This window comes from Balaenoptera physalus (assembly GCF_965194825.1).
Source record: "Balaenoptera physalus genome assembly, chromosome: X".
NCBI classification, from domain to species: Eukaryota; Metazoa; Chordata; class Mammalia; order Artiodactyla; family Balaenopteridae; genus Balaenoptera; species Balaenoptera physalus.
In genome coordinates this window covers 67,408,266-67,428,038 of record NC_138903.1, presented here as the reverse complement: position 1 = coordinate 67,428,038, position 19,773 = coordinate 67,408,266, and the positions used below count along the sequence as shown (strand labels likewise).

At 35.7% G+C, this 19,773-nt stretch overlaps 1 protein-coding gene across 2 annotated transcripts in view; it reads right to left on the bottom strand.

Annotated features, from left to right (window-relative positions):
- ATP7A (ATPase copper transporting alpha) overlaps positions 1 to 19,773 on the bottom strand; it is a 148,884-nt gene that overhangs the window by 28,556 nt on the left and 100,555 nt on the right. For both annotated transcript variants that reach the window (XM_082447358.1, XM_082447357.1), the window contains 5 exons: positions 17,915 to 18,121; positions 8,327 to 8,490; positions 3,415 to 3,576; positions 1,542 to 1,618; positions 1,121 to 1,346 (listed from right to left, as the gene is read on the bottom strand). In XM_082447358.1, the coding sequence (XP_082303484.1) occupies positions 1,121 to 1,346; positions 1,542 to 1,618; positions 3,415 to 3,576; positions 8,327 to 8,490; positions 17,915 to 18,121 (836 nt within the window). The remainder of the gene's footprint in view (positions 1 to 1,120; positions 1,347 to 1,541; positions 1,619 to 3,414; positions 3,577 to 8,326; positions 8,491 to 17,914; positions 18,122 to 19,773) is intronic.

Genomic DNA, 19,773 nt, shown 5'->3' with positions numbered 1-19,773 from the left:
ACAGATGAACTGGTTTGCAAGGCAGAAATGCAGACACAGATGTAGAGAACAAACGTATGGACACCAAGGGGGAAAGCGCGGGAGGGGGAGGATGATGAATTGGGAGATTGGGATTGACATATATACACTAATATGTATAAAATGGATAACTAATAAGAACCTGCTGTATAAAAAAAAGAAATAAAATTAAAAAAAGAAGAAAACATACAGAGAGTAATGAACTTAAGTGCTATGGAGAAATAATATAACTATTATGATTATTTTATAGAATAAATTAATAATAAATATATCAAAATAAAATATATTTATAATATATTTAATATAATTAATATAAATATAATTTTAATGCATTTAATATAAAATATAAATATAAAGAAATAAAATATAACATTTTATCAAATTTTTTTCCAACTTAGATTGTTACAGAATATTGAGCAGACAATGTTATGTGGCAGCCTGGATGGAAGGGGAATCTGGGGGAGAATGGATACATGTATATGTATGGCTGAGTTGCTTTGCTGTGCACCTGAAACTACCACAACATTGTTTATCGGCTACACTCCAATATAAAATAAAAAGTTAAAAAAAAAAAAGAATATTGTGCAGTTCCCTGTGCTATACAGTAGGTCCTTGTTGGCTATTATCCATTTTAAATATAGCAGCATGTACATGTCAATCCCAGACTTCCTACATGCATATGTATAACTGAATCACTTTGTTGTACACCTGAAACTAATACAACATTGTTAATCAATTGTACTCCAATATAAAATAAAAAGTTAAAAAAAGACAATAAAAATAAAATAAAGTATAACATTTTATTATTATAATAACTTTAAATATAAAGTTACATACAGTAGCAGATATGAATACCAAATTCACAACTGAAGATGAATTGAACTGTTATTCTCTGCTTTGTCATTAAACAGTATCCTTCGGGGTTAAAATGGAATTTATTATCTACTTTAACCACTCAGTTTAAGATTATTTTTGTAAAGCATCCAGCATAAAATGATCGTACTTCTGGCCAATATTTGTTGTACAATTGAAAATAGCCTCACCTGCCACATTTTGGCTATTTTTCATTATTAACAAATATACTTGCTAACATTTCACTTGCCTGTACAGGTACACACAATAAAAAAGATAGCAAATTCATAATGGACAATCCTGGCAGGATCTGGCGCTCCAGGAACATAGAAGAATGAATGCTAATCATTTCTTCTTGGCTCATGTTCTGATTATGGTGAAGAGTTGCAAGGTGGTGGTCCATAACCATCATATATATCATCAGCCCCATTACAGGAATACAGAAAAACAGGCTCACAAGAAAGGCCCGTCGCCATCTAATATAGAAAAGAAAAATCATTTGAGTAAATAGGTAATGGTTAAAGATTCTATGTACTATAAGGAAATATAACTTGTGACCAATTCCCACCCACTGTAAGGATGATATTGAAAAAACTGACATGCTAACAGTTTGTTAAATTTGTAAAGAGGAATCAAAATCTGTTTTTCACTGACATTCCAAAAGTACTTACTGTCTTATCTCTCGTTTATGGTCTAGGTGGCTTGCTGACCGGTCCTTCTTGACCAAAGAAGCTTCAAAACCTAAGCTCTAAGGAAATTCATGAGAAAACAATTACTTCACTGAATGTATAAATATTACCTACAGAAATTCTAAGCTGTGGTATTGTCATTAAGAACAACTCAATTCAATTACTAAGTGCAAGTCATTCTGGGGAATATAAAGATGAAGATGTGCTTCCTTCTCTTAATTACCTTTGTTTCTAATCTTTCATCAAAGAAATGAGTATTTTCTCAACTCTAGTTAATGTCTATCCTACTGTTCTCAAACTACTGATTTAACTCAAGTGCAGTTGTCCTCAGTAGAGGTTCTTATATCAAGAAGTCAACTAAAGCCTCCAATAAGTAATTTTGGAAAAAAGCAGAATCTATTACTTGGTCAGGGCGACAGAGTGTATGATGACCTAATAAAGACAGAATTGAGATATATACACTACTATGTATAAAGTAGATAACTAATATGAACCTACTGTATAGCACAGGGAACTCTACTCAATACTCTGTAATGACCTATATGGGAATAGAATCTAAAAAAGAGTGGATATATGTATAACTGATTCACTTTGCTGTACAGCAGAAACTAACACAACATTGTAAAGCAACTATACTCCAATAAAAAAAAGAGAATTCAGCAGTAAAATCATAAATCGTACACTTAGACAAGCATCTACTAGTACTGATGTATATTAATCACTTTATTTTTAATTTTAGCTTGGACATCTATCAAGTCATTGATCCATCCATCCCCTGAAAGTACAGAAAACTGAATAATAGGCCACAAAAGCTAGCACCATACTAAATATATTATTCAAGGGTTTGCATATGCAGTCTTTACTCTTGTTGTACCAGAAAAAAGAACACGAATAAAAATTTTACACAATAAAATAAAGTACAGAAAGAAAATTACACCTAAGTAAGACTCATATGAACATAGACAGTAACATACACTATATTTTGAACTGCTAGGGAAAATGCTGCCATCTTACATTTCTTGGCAGTATAACACAGTGAAAAGAGCAAGCATGAGCATTGGAGTCAGAAAGATTAGGCTCAAATCCCAGCTATGACACTTACTACCTATGTGACTTTGGGGAAGTAACTTATCTCATAACCTGAGTTTCCTCACCTCCAAAGTGAAGATGACAGCACTGTTGTGAGAATTACATCAAGAGTTGAAGCTTTGCAATTTTGGTAACTGGCACATAGTAGATACTCAATAATGCTAGCTTCACAAAGATGTTAATGGTATTACTATCTACATTAACAGGATCTTACCTGAATGATTAATATGCTTTTTAGATCATTAGAACACCAATGCTAGACCACAGTGAAACTTCTAAAGCACTTTCACATGTATTACCACTTAAGATTTACTGAAGACTGCAGGATGAATTTGTCACAGAGAAAAAGATTTGGTCTTTTAAATTTCTTACTTTAACTATGATATCATTTGCTTTGACCTAACAAACAATACAGCATCTAGCAGGATGCTTCACTTTCTTAGTGATTAACATGAATTTTACTCATAACAAATTGTACTTTGCTTACATTTTCTAAATATTTTTAAATGATCTGTGGTTCTGCCTTAAGTCTGCTCCTGATTAATAGTGCCAATGTGCCTTTACCTAATTCTTCCTGACGAAGACCAAAAAAAAAACAAAACAAAAAGGCAGACACACATTAAATTTTGAGACAGACGTTGTCTATAGAGGTAAACAAAGGAATCAGATTTTTCTCATCATCTCTATCTGATACAAACCAGAAGTGATTCAAGGGAGTGCTGACTAGATAGGTAAGAACACAGAAATGCAAAGTCTTGGCACTTACTTCAATTGTATGAATAATATCTCTGGGACCAATAATTTCTGGATCATATTTAATATGTGCTTTGTTGGTTGCCAGGGCCACAGAGCAGTAGAAGATCCCTCCATGTTTTGTGAGGGTAGACTCTATTTTATGTACACAGGAGGCACATGTCATTCCTCTCACCTGTTAAAGACAAAGGCTTTGTTATTCATAAATATACTTTTTTCCTCCATTAAATGTGAGTTATTACTTTAAACTAAAAGAACTCTTGTAACAAGGAATTAACACACAAGATCTTATCTGCACTATTCATATGCTTTAGATTATGATCATTAGATCACTGTTTTTATATCACATTGAACAAAGATATGGTCCCAGCTGCAACATTAAGGATCTCATTAAGTCTCCCTCTTCCTGTTATTACTCAGTGATAGAGGACTTGACAACTATCATTGCTTCTTGTATTCAATGCCTTGCTTCCCTCTAGATTTTTTTCACCCTGCTAAAGTATATAAGTATGTATGTGTGTATATATATATATATATATATATATATATATATATATATATATCCTTTAGTATTACTTCTAGTGAAGGTTAATGGATAACAAAAGTGTTCTACCTTTGTCCAAAAATGTATTTTGCCCTATGTCTTGATTGAGGTTATACTTTAGTTGGGTATTAAATTCTAAAATGGAGGGGCAGGACTTCTGGAATGACTGTGTGAGGAGCTCAACAAATCATTTCCCCAAAGAGCAATGATAAAACTGGACAAAAGTTTCAAAAACCAACCATTGAAAGATTACGGGAAGTAACTAAAAAGAGTACACAACAAATTACAAAGTACTTATTCAAGAATATCCACCAAAAGAATATCATTAATAGTGGAGTGAGGATTTCTGAAAATTCTCTCCTCCACAAAAGCAGTGAGAAAACTGGCAAAAGTTGTTGGAACCACCTTTTTCAGAAAAGTTGGAAAAAAGGGAACCCTTGTACACTGTTGGTGGGAATGTAAATTGCTGCAGCCACTATAGAAAACGGTATGGATTTTCCTCAAAAAACTGAAAATAGAACTACCATATGACCCAGCAATTCCACTCCTGTGTATATACCCAAAGAAAGCAAAAACACTAATTAAAAAAGATGCATGTACCTCAATGCTCATAGCAGCATTATTTATAATAGCCAAGATATGGAAGCAACCTAAGTTCCATCAATAGATGAATGGATAAAGTAGATGTGATACACACACACACACAAAGACACACACACACACACACACACACACACACACACACACACGATGGAAAACTACTCAGCCATAAAAAAAGAATGAAATTTTGCCATTTGCAACAACATGGATAGACTTGGAGGGTATTATGCTTAGTGAAATAAGTCAGACAGAGAAAGACAAATACTGTATCTTATCATCTATATGTGGAATCTAAACAATAAAACAAGCAAATGAATATAATAAACAGAAACCTACACATAGAGAACAAGCTAGTGGTTACAAATGGGGAAAGGGAAAGGGGTTGGGGCAAGATAGGGGTAGGGATTAAAAGGTACAAACTACTATGTACAAAATAAATAAGCTATGAGGATATACTGTACAGCACAGGATATATAGCCAATATTTTACAATAACTTTAAATGGAGTATAATCTGTAAGAATTTTGAATCACTATGCTGTACACCTGAAACTAATATTGTAAATCATCTACACCTCAATTTTAAAAACTGATTAAAAAAGAAATATGAAAATTAAACAAAAGCTTACAGCAATGTAGGAAGCATTTATTCAAGAAAATCAGATGAATTCCAATAAAACAGCAAGCTATATGGCATTACAGTTTGCCATATTCCCATCCCCTCTCCTCCAGCTCTGGGGTAGCCATGAAGACCGATAGGCCACAATCATGGTGAAAAACAGCATCAGGGGAGCTACCAGAGAGGACAGAAAAGGACTGGAGTACCTTCAAAGCCTCATTCCCAGAGAACTGTCATTATTTGGCCTGTCTGATGGTTCTCTGAAATATCCCACTTGCAAAGATGTCTGTTTGTCCTGATGATCTCAGTGAATACAAAAAGCCTTTTCCCCAGGAGAATTTGTCAGAAACAATTAGAGGAAATTATTTAACCTTGTGGCTGCCTGAGCCAATGGATAACAGTTGGGGCGAACAACAGACTAACAAAAAAAGCCTAAAAAGGAAAGCCAGGAAGCAAGATATCCATAAGCACTCCAACATATTCCTAGGAATCTAGAAGGCCATGCACATGCATAGGGTTATGCACATGTCCAGGGCTGTGTGTATGTTCAGAAAAGAACTGAAAAGGCCCTAACTTCTCACCTCAGGCTGACCTTTAGGCTCCATAGAAGCAGGAGTCGAAGGCTAAGGCAAAACTGACAACTGCATGGCTGAGTGTTCAAGGCATGCCCCAACATTTACAAAGAGCTCTTTAGCAAAGACTGGGAGACTTATCGGTTCCAGATATTTAAGGCAATCACTGTCTGATCATTAGCTGACAACTGAGCTAACTAAACAGAGATTTCAGTGGCCACACACAACAAAGAACATAGACTTTATAGAATTAGTTCAGAAGTCACTGAACAAACAATAACAATGACAAACAGCAACAAATAACAAACCCTGATGAGAGGGGAAGAATCTTATTTCCAGAGTTACTACATTATATTTTCAACAAAAAACTTTCAGACATACAATGAAACAAGAAAGTATGGCCTATACACAGGAAAAAAACTTTCCCTGACGAAGCCCAGACATTGGATTTACTAGGCAAAGATCTTGAATCAGCTATTTTAAATATATTCACTGAACTAAAGGAAATGATGTCTAAAGAATTAAAGGAAAGTATGAGACTAATACCCCACCAAACAGAGAGTATCAATAAAGACAGATTATTAGAAAGGCCCAATGGAAGTTTGGAGTTGAAAAGTACAATAATTGAAATGACATCAGTGCCTATAGGGAAATTTATAAGTGCCAATATTTTAAAATAAGAAAGATCTCAAATAAATAACCTAACTTTCTACCTTAAGACACTAGAAAAAGTAAAACAAATTAAACCTAAAGCAAACAGATGGAAGGAAATAACAAAGACTAGAGTGAAAATTAACAAAAGAGAGAATAGAGAAAATCAACAAAACCAAAAGTTGATTACTTGAAAAGATTGACAAAATTGACAAACTTTTGGCTGGAGTGATGAAGGAAAAAAAAAAAAAAGAAGACTCAAATGTTTAATATCAAGAATGAGGACTGACTGCTAATAGGTATGGGGTTTCTTTTTTGGGGTAATGAAAATGTTTTGAAATTTGATAGTGGTGATTAGCTGTACAACTCTGAGAATATACTAAAAACCACTGAATTGTACACTTTAAAAAGGGTGAGTTTTATGGTATGTAAATTATATTTCGATAAAGCTATTAATTTTTAGAAGTCTTTAAAAAGTACAAACCAACCCATTCTTTTTAATAGCTGCTTAGTATCCCATGGTATGGATGTATGTATCAGTCTCCAATGACTGACATTTAGTTTGTTTCCTATCTTTTGCTATTATAAAAATACTATAATGAACATCTTTGCACACATATCATTTCATACATATCCAAATATGTCTGCTGGATAATTTCCTACAAGCGGAGCTTCTGAGGCAAAGGCTATGTGCAATTTTACTTTTGATAGATATTGCCAAATTCTTCTGTTGAGTCCTTGTCTCAATTGACATTCCACCAGCAATATATGAGAGATCAAACACAGTGTTAAGAAAATTGCTTTTTATCTTTACCAATCTCACAGATGGAAAATGGCATTTCAGTGCAGTTTTAATTTGCTTTACTCTTATTAAAAGTGACATCGAACATTTTTTCATTTAAGGAGGTATTGTTTTGGCTTTTCTGTGAACTGTCAGTTCATATCCTTTACCATCTTTCTTTTGGGTTGATGGCTCTTATTGATCTACAACAGTTCTTCATATATTAAGGAAATTAACCTTCATTTATGATATAAATTACAATTATTTTACTTGCCTTTTGACTTTGTTTATGGTGTTTTTCTCCCAAGAAGAAATTTTTATGTACCTGAAGTTATCAACCTTGTCTTTTATGGATTTTGTATGATATTTAGAAAGACTCTTCCTACTCTAATATTATTTTTTAAATGATAGATTGGATGTTATCACTGGGAAAAGCTAGGTAGAGGCTACAGGGAAATCCTCTGTACTATTTTTGCAATTTCTTTGTGAGTTTAAAATTATTTCCACAATGGACTGATGGACTGATGTATGATAAAACAAATACAGTAAAATGTTAATTGTAGAATCTATGCAGTGTGTATAAGAATGTTCAACTGTACAATTCTTTTGACTTTCCTGATGTCTGAAATTTTTAAAATAGAATATTGAAAAAAGCTCCAAATATTTCTTCTAGTAATTTCATGGTTTTATTTTTTACATTCAAACTTTTGTTTGAGCTGGAAGTTATTTGGTACAGGGTTAAATTTTTTGTTATAATTATTTAAGTTATACAAGTAAAACTTGATTGGCTGAGTTGGAGAAAATGTCATTTTAAACCAATATGCCTTATACCTGGTTTTATGACTTTATTTATAAAATTTGTGTTTAATGCATCTAGAATTTATTCTTTTATGTGCTACTAGGTAGGAATCATACTATATTTTAAAAGTTGATTTTCATTTATTCATTCAAACTCAATTCTTGTTTATTGGTTCTTAATAGAGATGATTATCTTTTACATTCTATGCCTGAAGGCCACCGTTGTCATATCTTTCCAGTTTCCTTAATTTTCATTTTATGTTTTATTGTCCCAACATTTTAATTATCTTTCAAACTATTTTCTGAATTCTTGCCAAGTTTTTCCTGCAAATTCTATTAACCACACAAAATGTCTTACTTACAACAAGTTCCAAAACACCATCCCCTTCATCAGCATTTTCCATCACAGAGGCTCCAAATCCAAGCTCTCGGATTAACTCGGCTATCATGGGGGGTTGTATGACAGCAGGGCTATATCTTACTTCTGCCTTCCCAGCCATCAGAGCCACAAGTACAGAATATATTCCTAGGAATATTGAAAAGAAAAACAATTCAGATAACATTTCTCATAAAAATAATAATCTTATAATAGTTTTTTTTTCATTTAACTGTGAAAGGATTAAGTGAATCTGGAGAAATTTATTTCTTAACTTTTATACAGTCTTGAACCCCAATCAAATAAAACTATTTGAAAAGAAGGCCTCATTTTTAAAAACTTTTTAGTATGGAAATTTTCAAATACACACACACACACACACACACACACACACAAAAGAGAAAACAACATAATAAACTTGATGTACCCATCTCTCAGCTTCAATAATTATCAATAACACTGGGCTGCTCTTGTTTCATATATATTCCTACCCACTCACTCCCTGCCCTTTACCCTGATTATTTTGAAGCAAATCCCAGATATCGTATCATATGTAAATATTTAAATACATATCACTAAAAGATAAGACACTTTTCTTTAAAAAAGAACCATAATACCATTATCAAACCTAAAATAATTCCTCAATATCATCAAATATCCAGGCAATGTTCACATTTCCACAACTGTCTTACAACTGTTTAACACTGTTTGTTTGTTTGCTTGAATTGGGATCCAAATAATGCCCATGAATTGTAATCGACTGAGACCTTATCATGTAAATATAAAGTATTTTTAGAAACTCATAAGACAGAGTCCTAGAGAAAGGAACTCGTATACTTAGGAAATGACTGCAGTTGTAGCAAAGAACCCAAGAATATACCAACATACACATTACAATATTGCCAAATAACAGTAATTTCTTTCTCAAGTTTTATTGTCTGACACACACTAATCTAAAATGCTCTTATTCCTAAGAAAAAAAAAAGTGCCACACAACTTAACAAAGAAGTTCAATTTATGGCAGTCATGCTGTTCTCTGCTATAAGCATTTTGTTAACAACCATCCCACTTCTCTAGGCCAGCTATTGCTGTCACTGCCAGGAAGAAAATTAATAACGTGAAGCAGAAACAGCAGTTCTTTCTAGGAATCAGCAGCACTTGGTGGCTACCTGACAGGGAATAGGGATCAACAGTCCATAGGTTAGCTCTGGGTTTTAACAAAAAGAAAAAAATCCACATATTAATTTAATAATAGTTTTTAATAAGAAGACAAAGTATCTAATATAATCTAAGTTTTCTGTATAAAAGTGGTTAAAAAAATAAAATAAAATACTATTCTTTTCTTTGGAAAAAATAATGGTTACACACAGGGTTTTGTGGGTACCAAATAATTCAGAAGATAAGATCACAGGAAAGTATCAGTAATAAGATAAGGGTATAGAGAAAGTAGGAAAAAAATCTTGCTTCAGTTGAATGTAATCTACAGCCAAAGAGAAAGAGAAAATCTGGTTTTTCAAGTTTCAAAAACATGTTTCATACTTATATAAATTATGGACAATTTTTAAAATTCTTACTTCAAAATATAATTAGAACTCTATCAATTCATTTTTTAAAATATAATGCAGATGAAACTGAGGGAAGACCAGTGCCACTTAATTAAAAAAACAAAAGTGAATGTAGTGACCCCAGCTAGGGCAATGGTATGCCTAATTGGGTTAGGAGGAAGTAAAGGGGTAGTAGAAGGTAACTGGAAGTATCAGCTTAATGGATTAAAAAAGAAAAAAGATCTGTAACTGTAATTTGTAACAGGCATTGCTTGTCTCATGAGAAAGGCTATTTCTGAACTGCCCCAAAAGAGTTTGTTCTAAAATTAAACAGACCCCTTGAAAACTTCTTTTTGCTTTCATTTGCTTGCAACCTCCCTCCTGTTCTTTTTTTTTTTAAACTAATTAATTAATTTATTTATTTTTGGCTGTGTTGGGTCTTCGTTTCTGTGCGAGGGCTTTCTATAGTTGCGGCGAGCAGGGGCCACTCTTCATCGCGGTGCGCGGGCCTCAAACTGTCGCGGCCTCTCTTGTTGCGGAGCACAGGCTCCAGATGCGCAGGCTCAGTAATTGTGGCTCACAGGCCCAGTTGCTCCGCGGCATGTGGGATCTTCCCAGATCAGGGCTCGAACCCGTGTCCCCTGCATTGGCAGGCAGATTCTCAACCACTGCGCCACCAGGGAAACCCCCTCCTGTTCTTTTTTAATCACTCAAAGTGTAATTTAGCCCTGACTGCATTCTAATTAGATATAATGGAGGCTGAAATGAAGGATACAGAAATGACAGAATGCGAATAAGATAATATTAAACTGAAGATGGCTCTAGTGTATAACATACATTTTGTTACAATAATGTTCTGGCCTTTACATTTAAGGTGATTCTACTGGCTACAGAATTGCATTATTACTATATATACTTTGAGTTATTTCCCCAATAGTGGGGATAAGCTTATAATAATCATATTTATTCAGCCCTTCTGACTAACAGCATGTATCATTAAGATTATCTTGGGCGAAGACTGCTTGAGTACCAAACCTATGACTTCAGGCTCATTAAACATACTCACATATCTCTATGGTTAACAAATCTACTATGCATACTGCGAAGTCCATTAATGTGAGTGCAAAATTATAAGCTAAAACATCTGAGTGTGACTGAATAAAAAAATTTATTGTAGAATGGCTTGAAGATGGTGGACTAGAAGGACGTGCTCTCACTCCCTCTTGCGAGAGCACCAGAATCACAACTAACCGCTGAACAATCATCGACAGGAAGACACGGGAACTCACCAAAGAGATACCCCACATCCAAAGACAAAGGAGAAGTCACAATGAGACGGTAGGAGGGGTGCAATCACAGTAAAATCAAATCCCATAACTGCTGGGTGGGTGACTCACAAACTGGAGAATACTTATACCACAGAAGTCCACCCACTGGAGTGAAGGTTCTGAGCCCCACATCAGACTTCCCAACCTGGGGGTCCAGCAACGGGAGGAGGAATTCCTAGAGAATCAGACTTTGAAGGCTAGCAGGATTAGATTGCAGGACTTTGACAGGACTGGGGGAAAAAGAGACTCCACTCTTGGAGGGCACACACAAAGTAGTGGGCACATCGGGACCCAGGGGAAGTAGCAGTGACCCCACAGGAGACTTAACCAGACCTATCTGCTACTATTGAAGGGTCTCCTGCAGAGGCGGAGGGTGACTGTGTCTCACCGTGAGGACAAGGACACTGGCAGCAGAAGTTGTGGGAAGTATTGCTTGGCGTGAGCCCTCCCAGAGTCTGCCATTACTTCGACCAAAGAGCTAGGTAGGCTTGAGGGTTGGGTCACCTCAGGCCAAACAAGCAACAGGGAGGGAACGCAGCCCCACCCATCAGCAGACAAGCAGATTAAAGTTTTACCCAGCTCTGCCCTCCAGAGCAACACCCAGCTCTACCCACCACCACTCCCTCCCGTCAGGAAACTTGCTCAAGCCTCTTAGATAGCCTCATCCACCAGAGGGCAGACAACAGAAGCAAGAAGAACTACAATCCTGCAGCCTGTGGAACAAAAACCACATTCACAGAAAGATAGACAAGATGAAAAGGCAGAGGACTATGTACCAGATGAAGGAACAAGAAAAAACCCCAGAAAAATAACTAAATGAAGTGGACATAGGCAACCTTCCAAAAAAAGAATTCAGAATAATGATAGTGAAGATGATCCAGGATTTTGGAAAAAGAATGCAGGCATAGATCGAGAAGACGCAAGAAATGTTTAACAAACACCTAGAGGAATTAAAGAAAAAACACCTAGAAGAATTAAAGAACAAACAAACAGAGATGAACAATACAATAATTGAAATGAAAAATACACTAGAAGGAATCAATAGCAGAATAACTGAGGCAGAAGAATGGATAAGTGACCTGGAAGACAGAATGGTGGAATTCACTGCTGCAGAACAGAATAAAGAAAAGAGAATGAAAAGAAATGAAGACAGCCTAAGAGAGCTCTGGGACAACATTAAACACAACAACATTTGCATTATAGGGGTCCCAGAAGGAGAAGAGAGAGAGAAAGGACCCAAGAAAATATTTGAAGAGATTATAGTCAAAAACATTCCTAACATGGGAAAGGAAAGAGCCACCCAAGTCCAGGAAGCACAGAGAGTCCCATACAGGATAAACCCAAAGAGAAACACTCCGAGACACATAGTAATCAAACTATCAAAAATTAAAGACAAAGAAAAATTATTGAAAGCAGCAAGGGGAAAACAACAAATAACATACAAGGGAACTCCCATAAGGTTAACAGCTGATTTCTCAGCAGAAACTCTACAAGCCAGAAGGGAGTGCCATGATATACTTAAAGTGATGAAAGGGAAAAACCTACAACCAAGATTACTCTACCCAACAAGGATCTCATTCAGATTCGATGGAGAAACCAAAAGCTTTACAGACAAGCAAAAGCTAAGAGAATTCAGCACCACAAAACCAGCTCTACAACACATGCTAAAGGAACTTCTCTAAGTGGGAAACACAAGAGAAGAAAAGGATCTACAAAAACAAACCCAAAACGATTAAGAAAATGGTCATAGGAACATACATATTGATAATTACTTTAAACGTGAATGGATTAAATGCTCCCACCAAAAGACACAGGCTTGCTGAATGGATACAAAAACAAGACCCATATATATGCTGTCTACAAGAGACCCACATCAGACCTAGGGACACATACAGACTGAAAGTGAGGGGATGGAAAAAGATATTCCATGCAAATGGAAATCAAAAGAAAGCTGGAGTAGCTATACTCATATCAGATAAAATACACTTTAAAGTAAAGAGATGTTACAAGAGACAAGGAAGGACACTACATAATGATCAAGGGATCAATCCAAGAAGAAGATATAACAATTATAAATATATATATGCACCCAACATAGGAACACCTCAATACATAAGGCAACTGCTAACAGCCAAAAGAGAGGAAATTGACAGTAACACACTAATAGTAGGGAACTTTAACACCTCACTTACACCAATGGACAGATCATCCAAACAAAAAATTAATGAGGAAACAGAAACTTTAAATGACACAATAGACCAGATAGATTTAATTGATATTTATAGGACATTCCATCCAAAATCAGCAGATTACACTTTCTTCTCAAGTGCACATGGAACATTCTGCACGACTGATCACATCTTGGGTCACAAATCAAGCCTCAGTAAATTTAAGAAAATTGAAATCATATCAAGCATGTTTTCTGACCACAACACTATAAGATTAGAAATGAATTACAGGAGGGCATCCCTGGTGGTGCAGTGGTTGAGAATCTGCCTGCCAATGCAGGGGACACGGTTCAAGCCCTGGTTTGGGAAGATCCCACATGCCGCAGAGCAACTAGGCCCATGAGCCACAATTACTGAGCCTGCGCTTCTGGAGCCTGTGCTCCGCAACAGGAGAGGCCACGATAGTGAGAGGCCCGCGCACAGCGATGAGGAGTGGCCCCCGCTTGCCGCAACTAGAGAAAGCCCTCACACAGAAACGAAGACCCAACACAGCCAAAAATAAATAAATAAATAAAATTAAATATTCACCTACAATTAAAAAAAAAGGCATTCAAGATCCCAGTTCCTCAAGATAATTACTATAATAGTATACATCCTTTAAAAAAAAATTGAATTACAGGGAAAAAAACGTAAAAAATACAAACACATGGAGGCTAAACAATACGTTACTAACTAAGAGATCACTGAAGAAATCAAAGAGGAAACCAAAAAATACCTAGAGACAAATGACAATGAAAACACGATGACCCAAAACCTATGGGATGCAGCAAAAGCAGTTCTAAGAGGGATGTTTATAGCTATACAAGCCTACCTCAAGAAACAAGAAAAATCTCAAATAAACAATCTAACCTTACACCTAAAGGAACTAGGGAAAGAAGAACAAACAAAACCCAAAGTTACCAGAAGGAAAGGAATCATAAAGATCAGAGCAGAAATAAATGAAATAGAAACAAAGAAAACAAGAGCAAAGATCAATAAAACTAAAAGCTGGCTCTCTGAAAAGATAAACAAAATTGATAAACCATTAGCCAGACTCATCAAGAAAAGAGGGAGAGGACTCAAATCAATAAAATTAGAAACGAAAAAGGAAAAGTTACAACAGACACCACAGAAATACAAAGCATCCTGAGAGACTACTACAAGCAACTCTATGCCAATAAAATGGATGACCTGGAAGAAATGGACAAATTCTTAGAAAGGTATAACCTTCCAAGACTGAACCAGGAAGAAATAGAAAATATGAACAGACCAATCACAAGTAATGAAATTGAAACTGTGATGAAAAATCTTCCAACAAACAAAAGTCCAGGACCAGATGGCTTCACAGGTGAATTCTATCAAATATTTAGAGAAGAGCTAACACCCATCCTTCTCAAACTCTTCCAAAAATGTGCAGAGGAAGGAACACTCCCAAACTCATTCTATGAGGCCACCATCACCCTGATACCAAAATCAGACAAAGATACTACAAAAAAAGAAAATTACAGACCAATATCACTCATGAATATACATGCAAAAATCCTCAACAAAATACTAGCAAACAGAATCCAACAACACATTAAAAGGATCACACACCATGATCAAGTGGGATTTATCTCAGGGATGCAAGGATTCTTCAATATATGCAAATCAATCAATGTGATACACCATATTAACAAATTGAAGAATAAAAACCATATGATCATCTCAACAGATGCAGAAAAAGCTTTTGACAAAATTCAACACCCATTTAGGATAAAAACTCTCACAGAAAGTGGGCATAGAGGGAACCTACTTCAACATAATAAAGGCCATATAGAACAAACCCACAGCAAACATCATTCTCAATAGTAAAAAACTGAAACCATTTCCTCTAAGATCAGGAACAAGACAAGGATGTCCACTCTTGCCACTGTTTTTCAACACAGTTTTGGAAGTCCTAGCCATGGCAATCAGAGAAGAAAAAGAAATAAAAGGAATCCAAATCAGAAAAGAAGAAGTAAAACTGTCACTGTTCGCAAATGACATGATACTATACATAGAAAATCCTAAAGATGCCACCAGAAAACTACTAGAGGTAATCAATGAATTTGGTAAAGTTGCAGGATACAAAATTAATGCACAGAAATCTTTTGCATTCCTATACACTAACAACAAAAGATCAGAAAGAGAAATTAAGGAAACACTCCCATTTACCATTGCAAGAAAAAGAATAAAATACCTAGGAATAAACTTACCCAGGGAGACAAAAGACCTGTATGCAGAAAACTATAAGACACTGATGAAAGAAACTAAAGATGATACAAACAGATGGACAGATACACCATGTTCTTGGATTGGAAGAATCAATATTGTGAAAATGACTATACTACCCAAAGCAATCTACAGATTCAATGCAATCCCTATCAAATTACCAATGGCATTTTTTTACAGAACTAGAACAAAAAATCTTAAAATTTGTACGGAGACACAAAAGACCCTGTATAGCCAAAGTAGTCTTGAGGGGAAAAAACGGAGCTGGAGGAATCAGACTCCTTGACTTCAGACTATACTATAAAGGGACAGTAATCAAGAGAATATGGTACTGGCACAAAAACAGAAATATAGATCAATGGAACAGGATAGAAAGCCCAGAGATAAACCCACGCACCTATGGTCAACTAATCTATGACAAAGGAGGCAAGGATATACAGTGGAGAAAAGACAGTCTCTTCAATAATTGATGCTGGGAAAACTGGACAGCTACATGTAAAAGAATGAAGTTAGAACACTCCCTAACACCATACACAAAAATAAACTCAAAATGGATTAGAGACCTAAATATAAGACTGGACACTATAAAACTCTTAGAGGAAAACATAGGAAGAAAACTCTTTGACATGAATCGCAGCAAGATCTTTTTTGATCCACCTCTTAGAGTAATGGAAATAAAAACAAAAATAAACAAATGGGACCTAATGAAACTTAAAAGCTTTTGCACAGCAAAGGAAACTACAAATAAGACAAAAACACAACCCTCAGAACGGGAGGAAATATTTGCAAACAAAGCAAGTGACAAAGGATTAATCTCCGAAATATACAAGCAGCTCATGCAGCTCAATATCAAGAAAAACAAACAACCCAATCCAAAAATGGGCAGAAGACCTAAATAGACATTTCTCCAAAGAAGACATACAGATGGCCAACAAACACATGAAAGGATGTTCAACATCACTAATCATTAGAGAAATGCAAATCAAAACTACAATGAGATATCACCTCACACCAGTCAGAATGGCCATCATCAAAAAATCTACAAACAATAAATGCTGGAGACGGTGTGGAGAAAAGGGAACCCTCTTGCACTGTTGGTGGGAATGTAAATTGATACAGCCACTATGGAGAACAGTATGGAGGTTCCTTAAAAAACTAAAAATAGAATTACCATATGACCCAGCAATCCCAGTACTGGGCATTTACGCAGAGAAAACCATAATTCAAAAAGACACATGCACCCCAATGTTCATTGCAGCACTATTTACGATAGCTAGGTCATGGAAGCAACCTAAATGCCCATCGACAGACAAATGGATAAAGAAGATGTGGTACATATATACAAGGGAATATTACTCAGCCATAAAAAGGAATGAAATCGGGTCATCTGTAGAGACGTGGATGGATCTAGAGACTGTCATACACAGTGAAGTAAGTCAGAAAGGGAAAAACAAATATCGTATATTAACGCATATACGTGGAACCTAGAAAAATGGTACAGATGAACCAGTTTGCAGGGCAGAAGTTGAGACACAGATGTAGAGAACAACGTATGGACACAAAGGGCGGAAAGTGGTGAGGGGGTGGTGGTGTGATGAATTGAGAGATTGGGATTGACATATATACACTAATATGTATAAAATGGATAACTAATAAGAACCTGCTGTATAAAAAATAAAATAAAATTCAAAAATTTAAAAAATATATATATATTATAGCTATTTTAAGAATTTGTAACCTAAAATGACAACTTGTACACAATATTAAGTAACTTTTGGACACTTTTACTGCAAGCAAAGATCAGTGATCAAATTATTAGAAGAGAACAATTCTAAACAAACTTGGCTTTGGTCCAGTGCTTGGCCTGGGTAATATTGAAAGTTATGGATTGTAGTTGTTAGTTTTAAGCATAGCTTTATCAGAAAATTCATGTTTCTTAACATCCATTGCAGCCAAGGTCCATAAAGAATTGTAATCTTATGTATTTCCTTCTGCTATTTGACTACAAACTTCATTGATATTAAAAGGTGGCCATGAGGTAAACAAGACAGGAACTATATCTAAGGGAACAAAACACTAACAAAAACTGTTGTCAGGAAGTCAAGGTTGTCCTGCAAATCACTGATAGTCTTTATGAGGCCTTGGCAAGAGTCATAAACATGGTTACAAAACACATAAGAGGACAAAAAGGACAGAGTCCTCAAACTAGTACATAAAATAACAGGCTTTAAGAGTGTCTTACCTTCTTCTCGTCTTAAATTCCGTTCAATGTTTGCTACACAGGAAGCACAAGTCATACCAGTGACCTGTATGTAACATTTAGATGAAGTCTTTGCCTCCTCTTTGTCATGAATTGGTGTCATCATTTTGGTATGAAATTCATTAGTTGAGGTCAAAAGTGGCATTTCCGATGAGGACTGAGCTATTACTACCAGTGGCTCATTTGTATCTGGTGGATAGGAAAAGATTCTTTTCATTTGAGGTATTCTCCAGCTGCATCCTTGTCACTCATCACAATCCACACCTCCTGGCACTGCCAATCCACTCCTTTAAAACTGTCATGGACCTAGAGCCTAGTGCAATGTTATCTCTACACTTTCTAGGAAATGACTTCCAAGTTCAACACTGCCCATCCCAATTCTCAGGAAAATCTGAACTAACTGAATAACAAAACTTTACATCAATATCTTCAAGCCATTATCTCTACCCCAAACCCGAGTAGACAATGGTTTATTAATAGATAGCTCTTATTTTTATCATTATGTTAACGATTTACATACTGGCAGTAAAGCAATTCGTGATATAGTAAGTGGAACCAAAGCAGTCGGCAAAACAGCATTGAAGTATAATGTCATTTAAAAATTGTTAGAGTGTATATATGAGAACCTGCAAAAGAAAGCCTAGGAGGGTACATACCAAACTATTAATGGTGGCTCCTTCTGGGGAATGGGGTTAAAGCAGGAACAGAATAACAGACAGATGAACAAATTTCCTCTGCAGACACTTCTGTATGTTTGAACTTTTAACACCAATATATCGCATTTTTAAAATTAAAATGCCTTTGTGGACAATGGAAGAAGAGGCAAGGAGTAAGTCAGCAGTAATCTTCATTTTTCACAAAGGAGTGTTCAGAGACTCCTTCCGTAGAATGTTTATGGACTGTGAAACAGTGGAAAGCTTCTGTCATCCCAGAAGCTCCCCTGCAGTCTCAGAAAAGTTGCTATTCTGTTTTACTTTATCCACTGCAGTATTAATCACCTCCCAAGAAGGGAGAAAGTATTCCCTTTTGCACATCCATGTATCAATACATGCAAAAAAGCTAGAGTTTGTACTCTCCTGCACAGATAAGGAGGAAAAGAAGTGATGTGGAAATTTCCACTAACCTAACTTGTTATTTCTTCCCCTTGGGCAAAAAACTGGTTCAGGTCTGTTTGGCTAGCCCAAAGAGGAAAGGTTGCATAGCAGAGTTGGTTTTTAGGGTGCTGAAGAAGGGCATCTTTTGAAGAAACTTTAACAAAAGGCTTACCATTTCCCTAATGAATAATGATCTAGACTTCTCAAATCAGTTATAATAATGGCTCTTAAATTTTAACACACATACCGTCACCTGGCAGATCTTGTTAAAATGCAGGTTCTGATTCAGTACATTTAGGGTGGGGCCTGAGACTCTACTTTTCCAACAAGCTTCCAGGTGACGGCAGTACTGTCAGTCTGAGTAGGGCAAAGGACACTCTGAATGGCAAAGGACACTCTGAATAGCAAAGGACAAGATTCTCCCAATTCCGAAATTCGTCAGTCTCTGGTCTTAAGTGGATCAGTTCAGAAAACGATATTCATTCAGATAACGAGAGCATTATTTAGAACAAAGAGGACAAAATTTACCAAATAGTACCAAAAATTCAAAAAGGAGGCTCATTTGCCCAAAGGAAATAGCTTTGGCTTTGAAAAAAAACAATATTTTAATCTAGCCAGGAGCTTATTCATTCTCTCATAATTACTATCAAGACTTAATTTTGAACTTGGACAATGAAAAAAAAAGTTTATACTACCAATTACTTAAAGTCTTGTTCCAGAGTAATTTAGTTCTTTCAGGTACCAGAA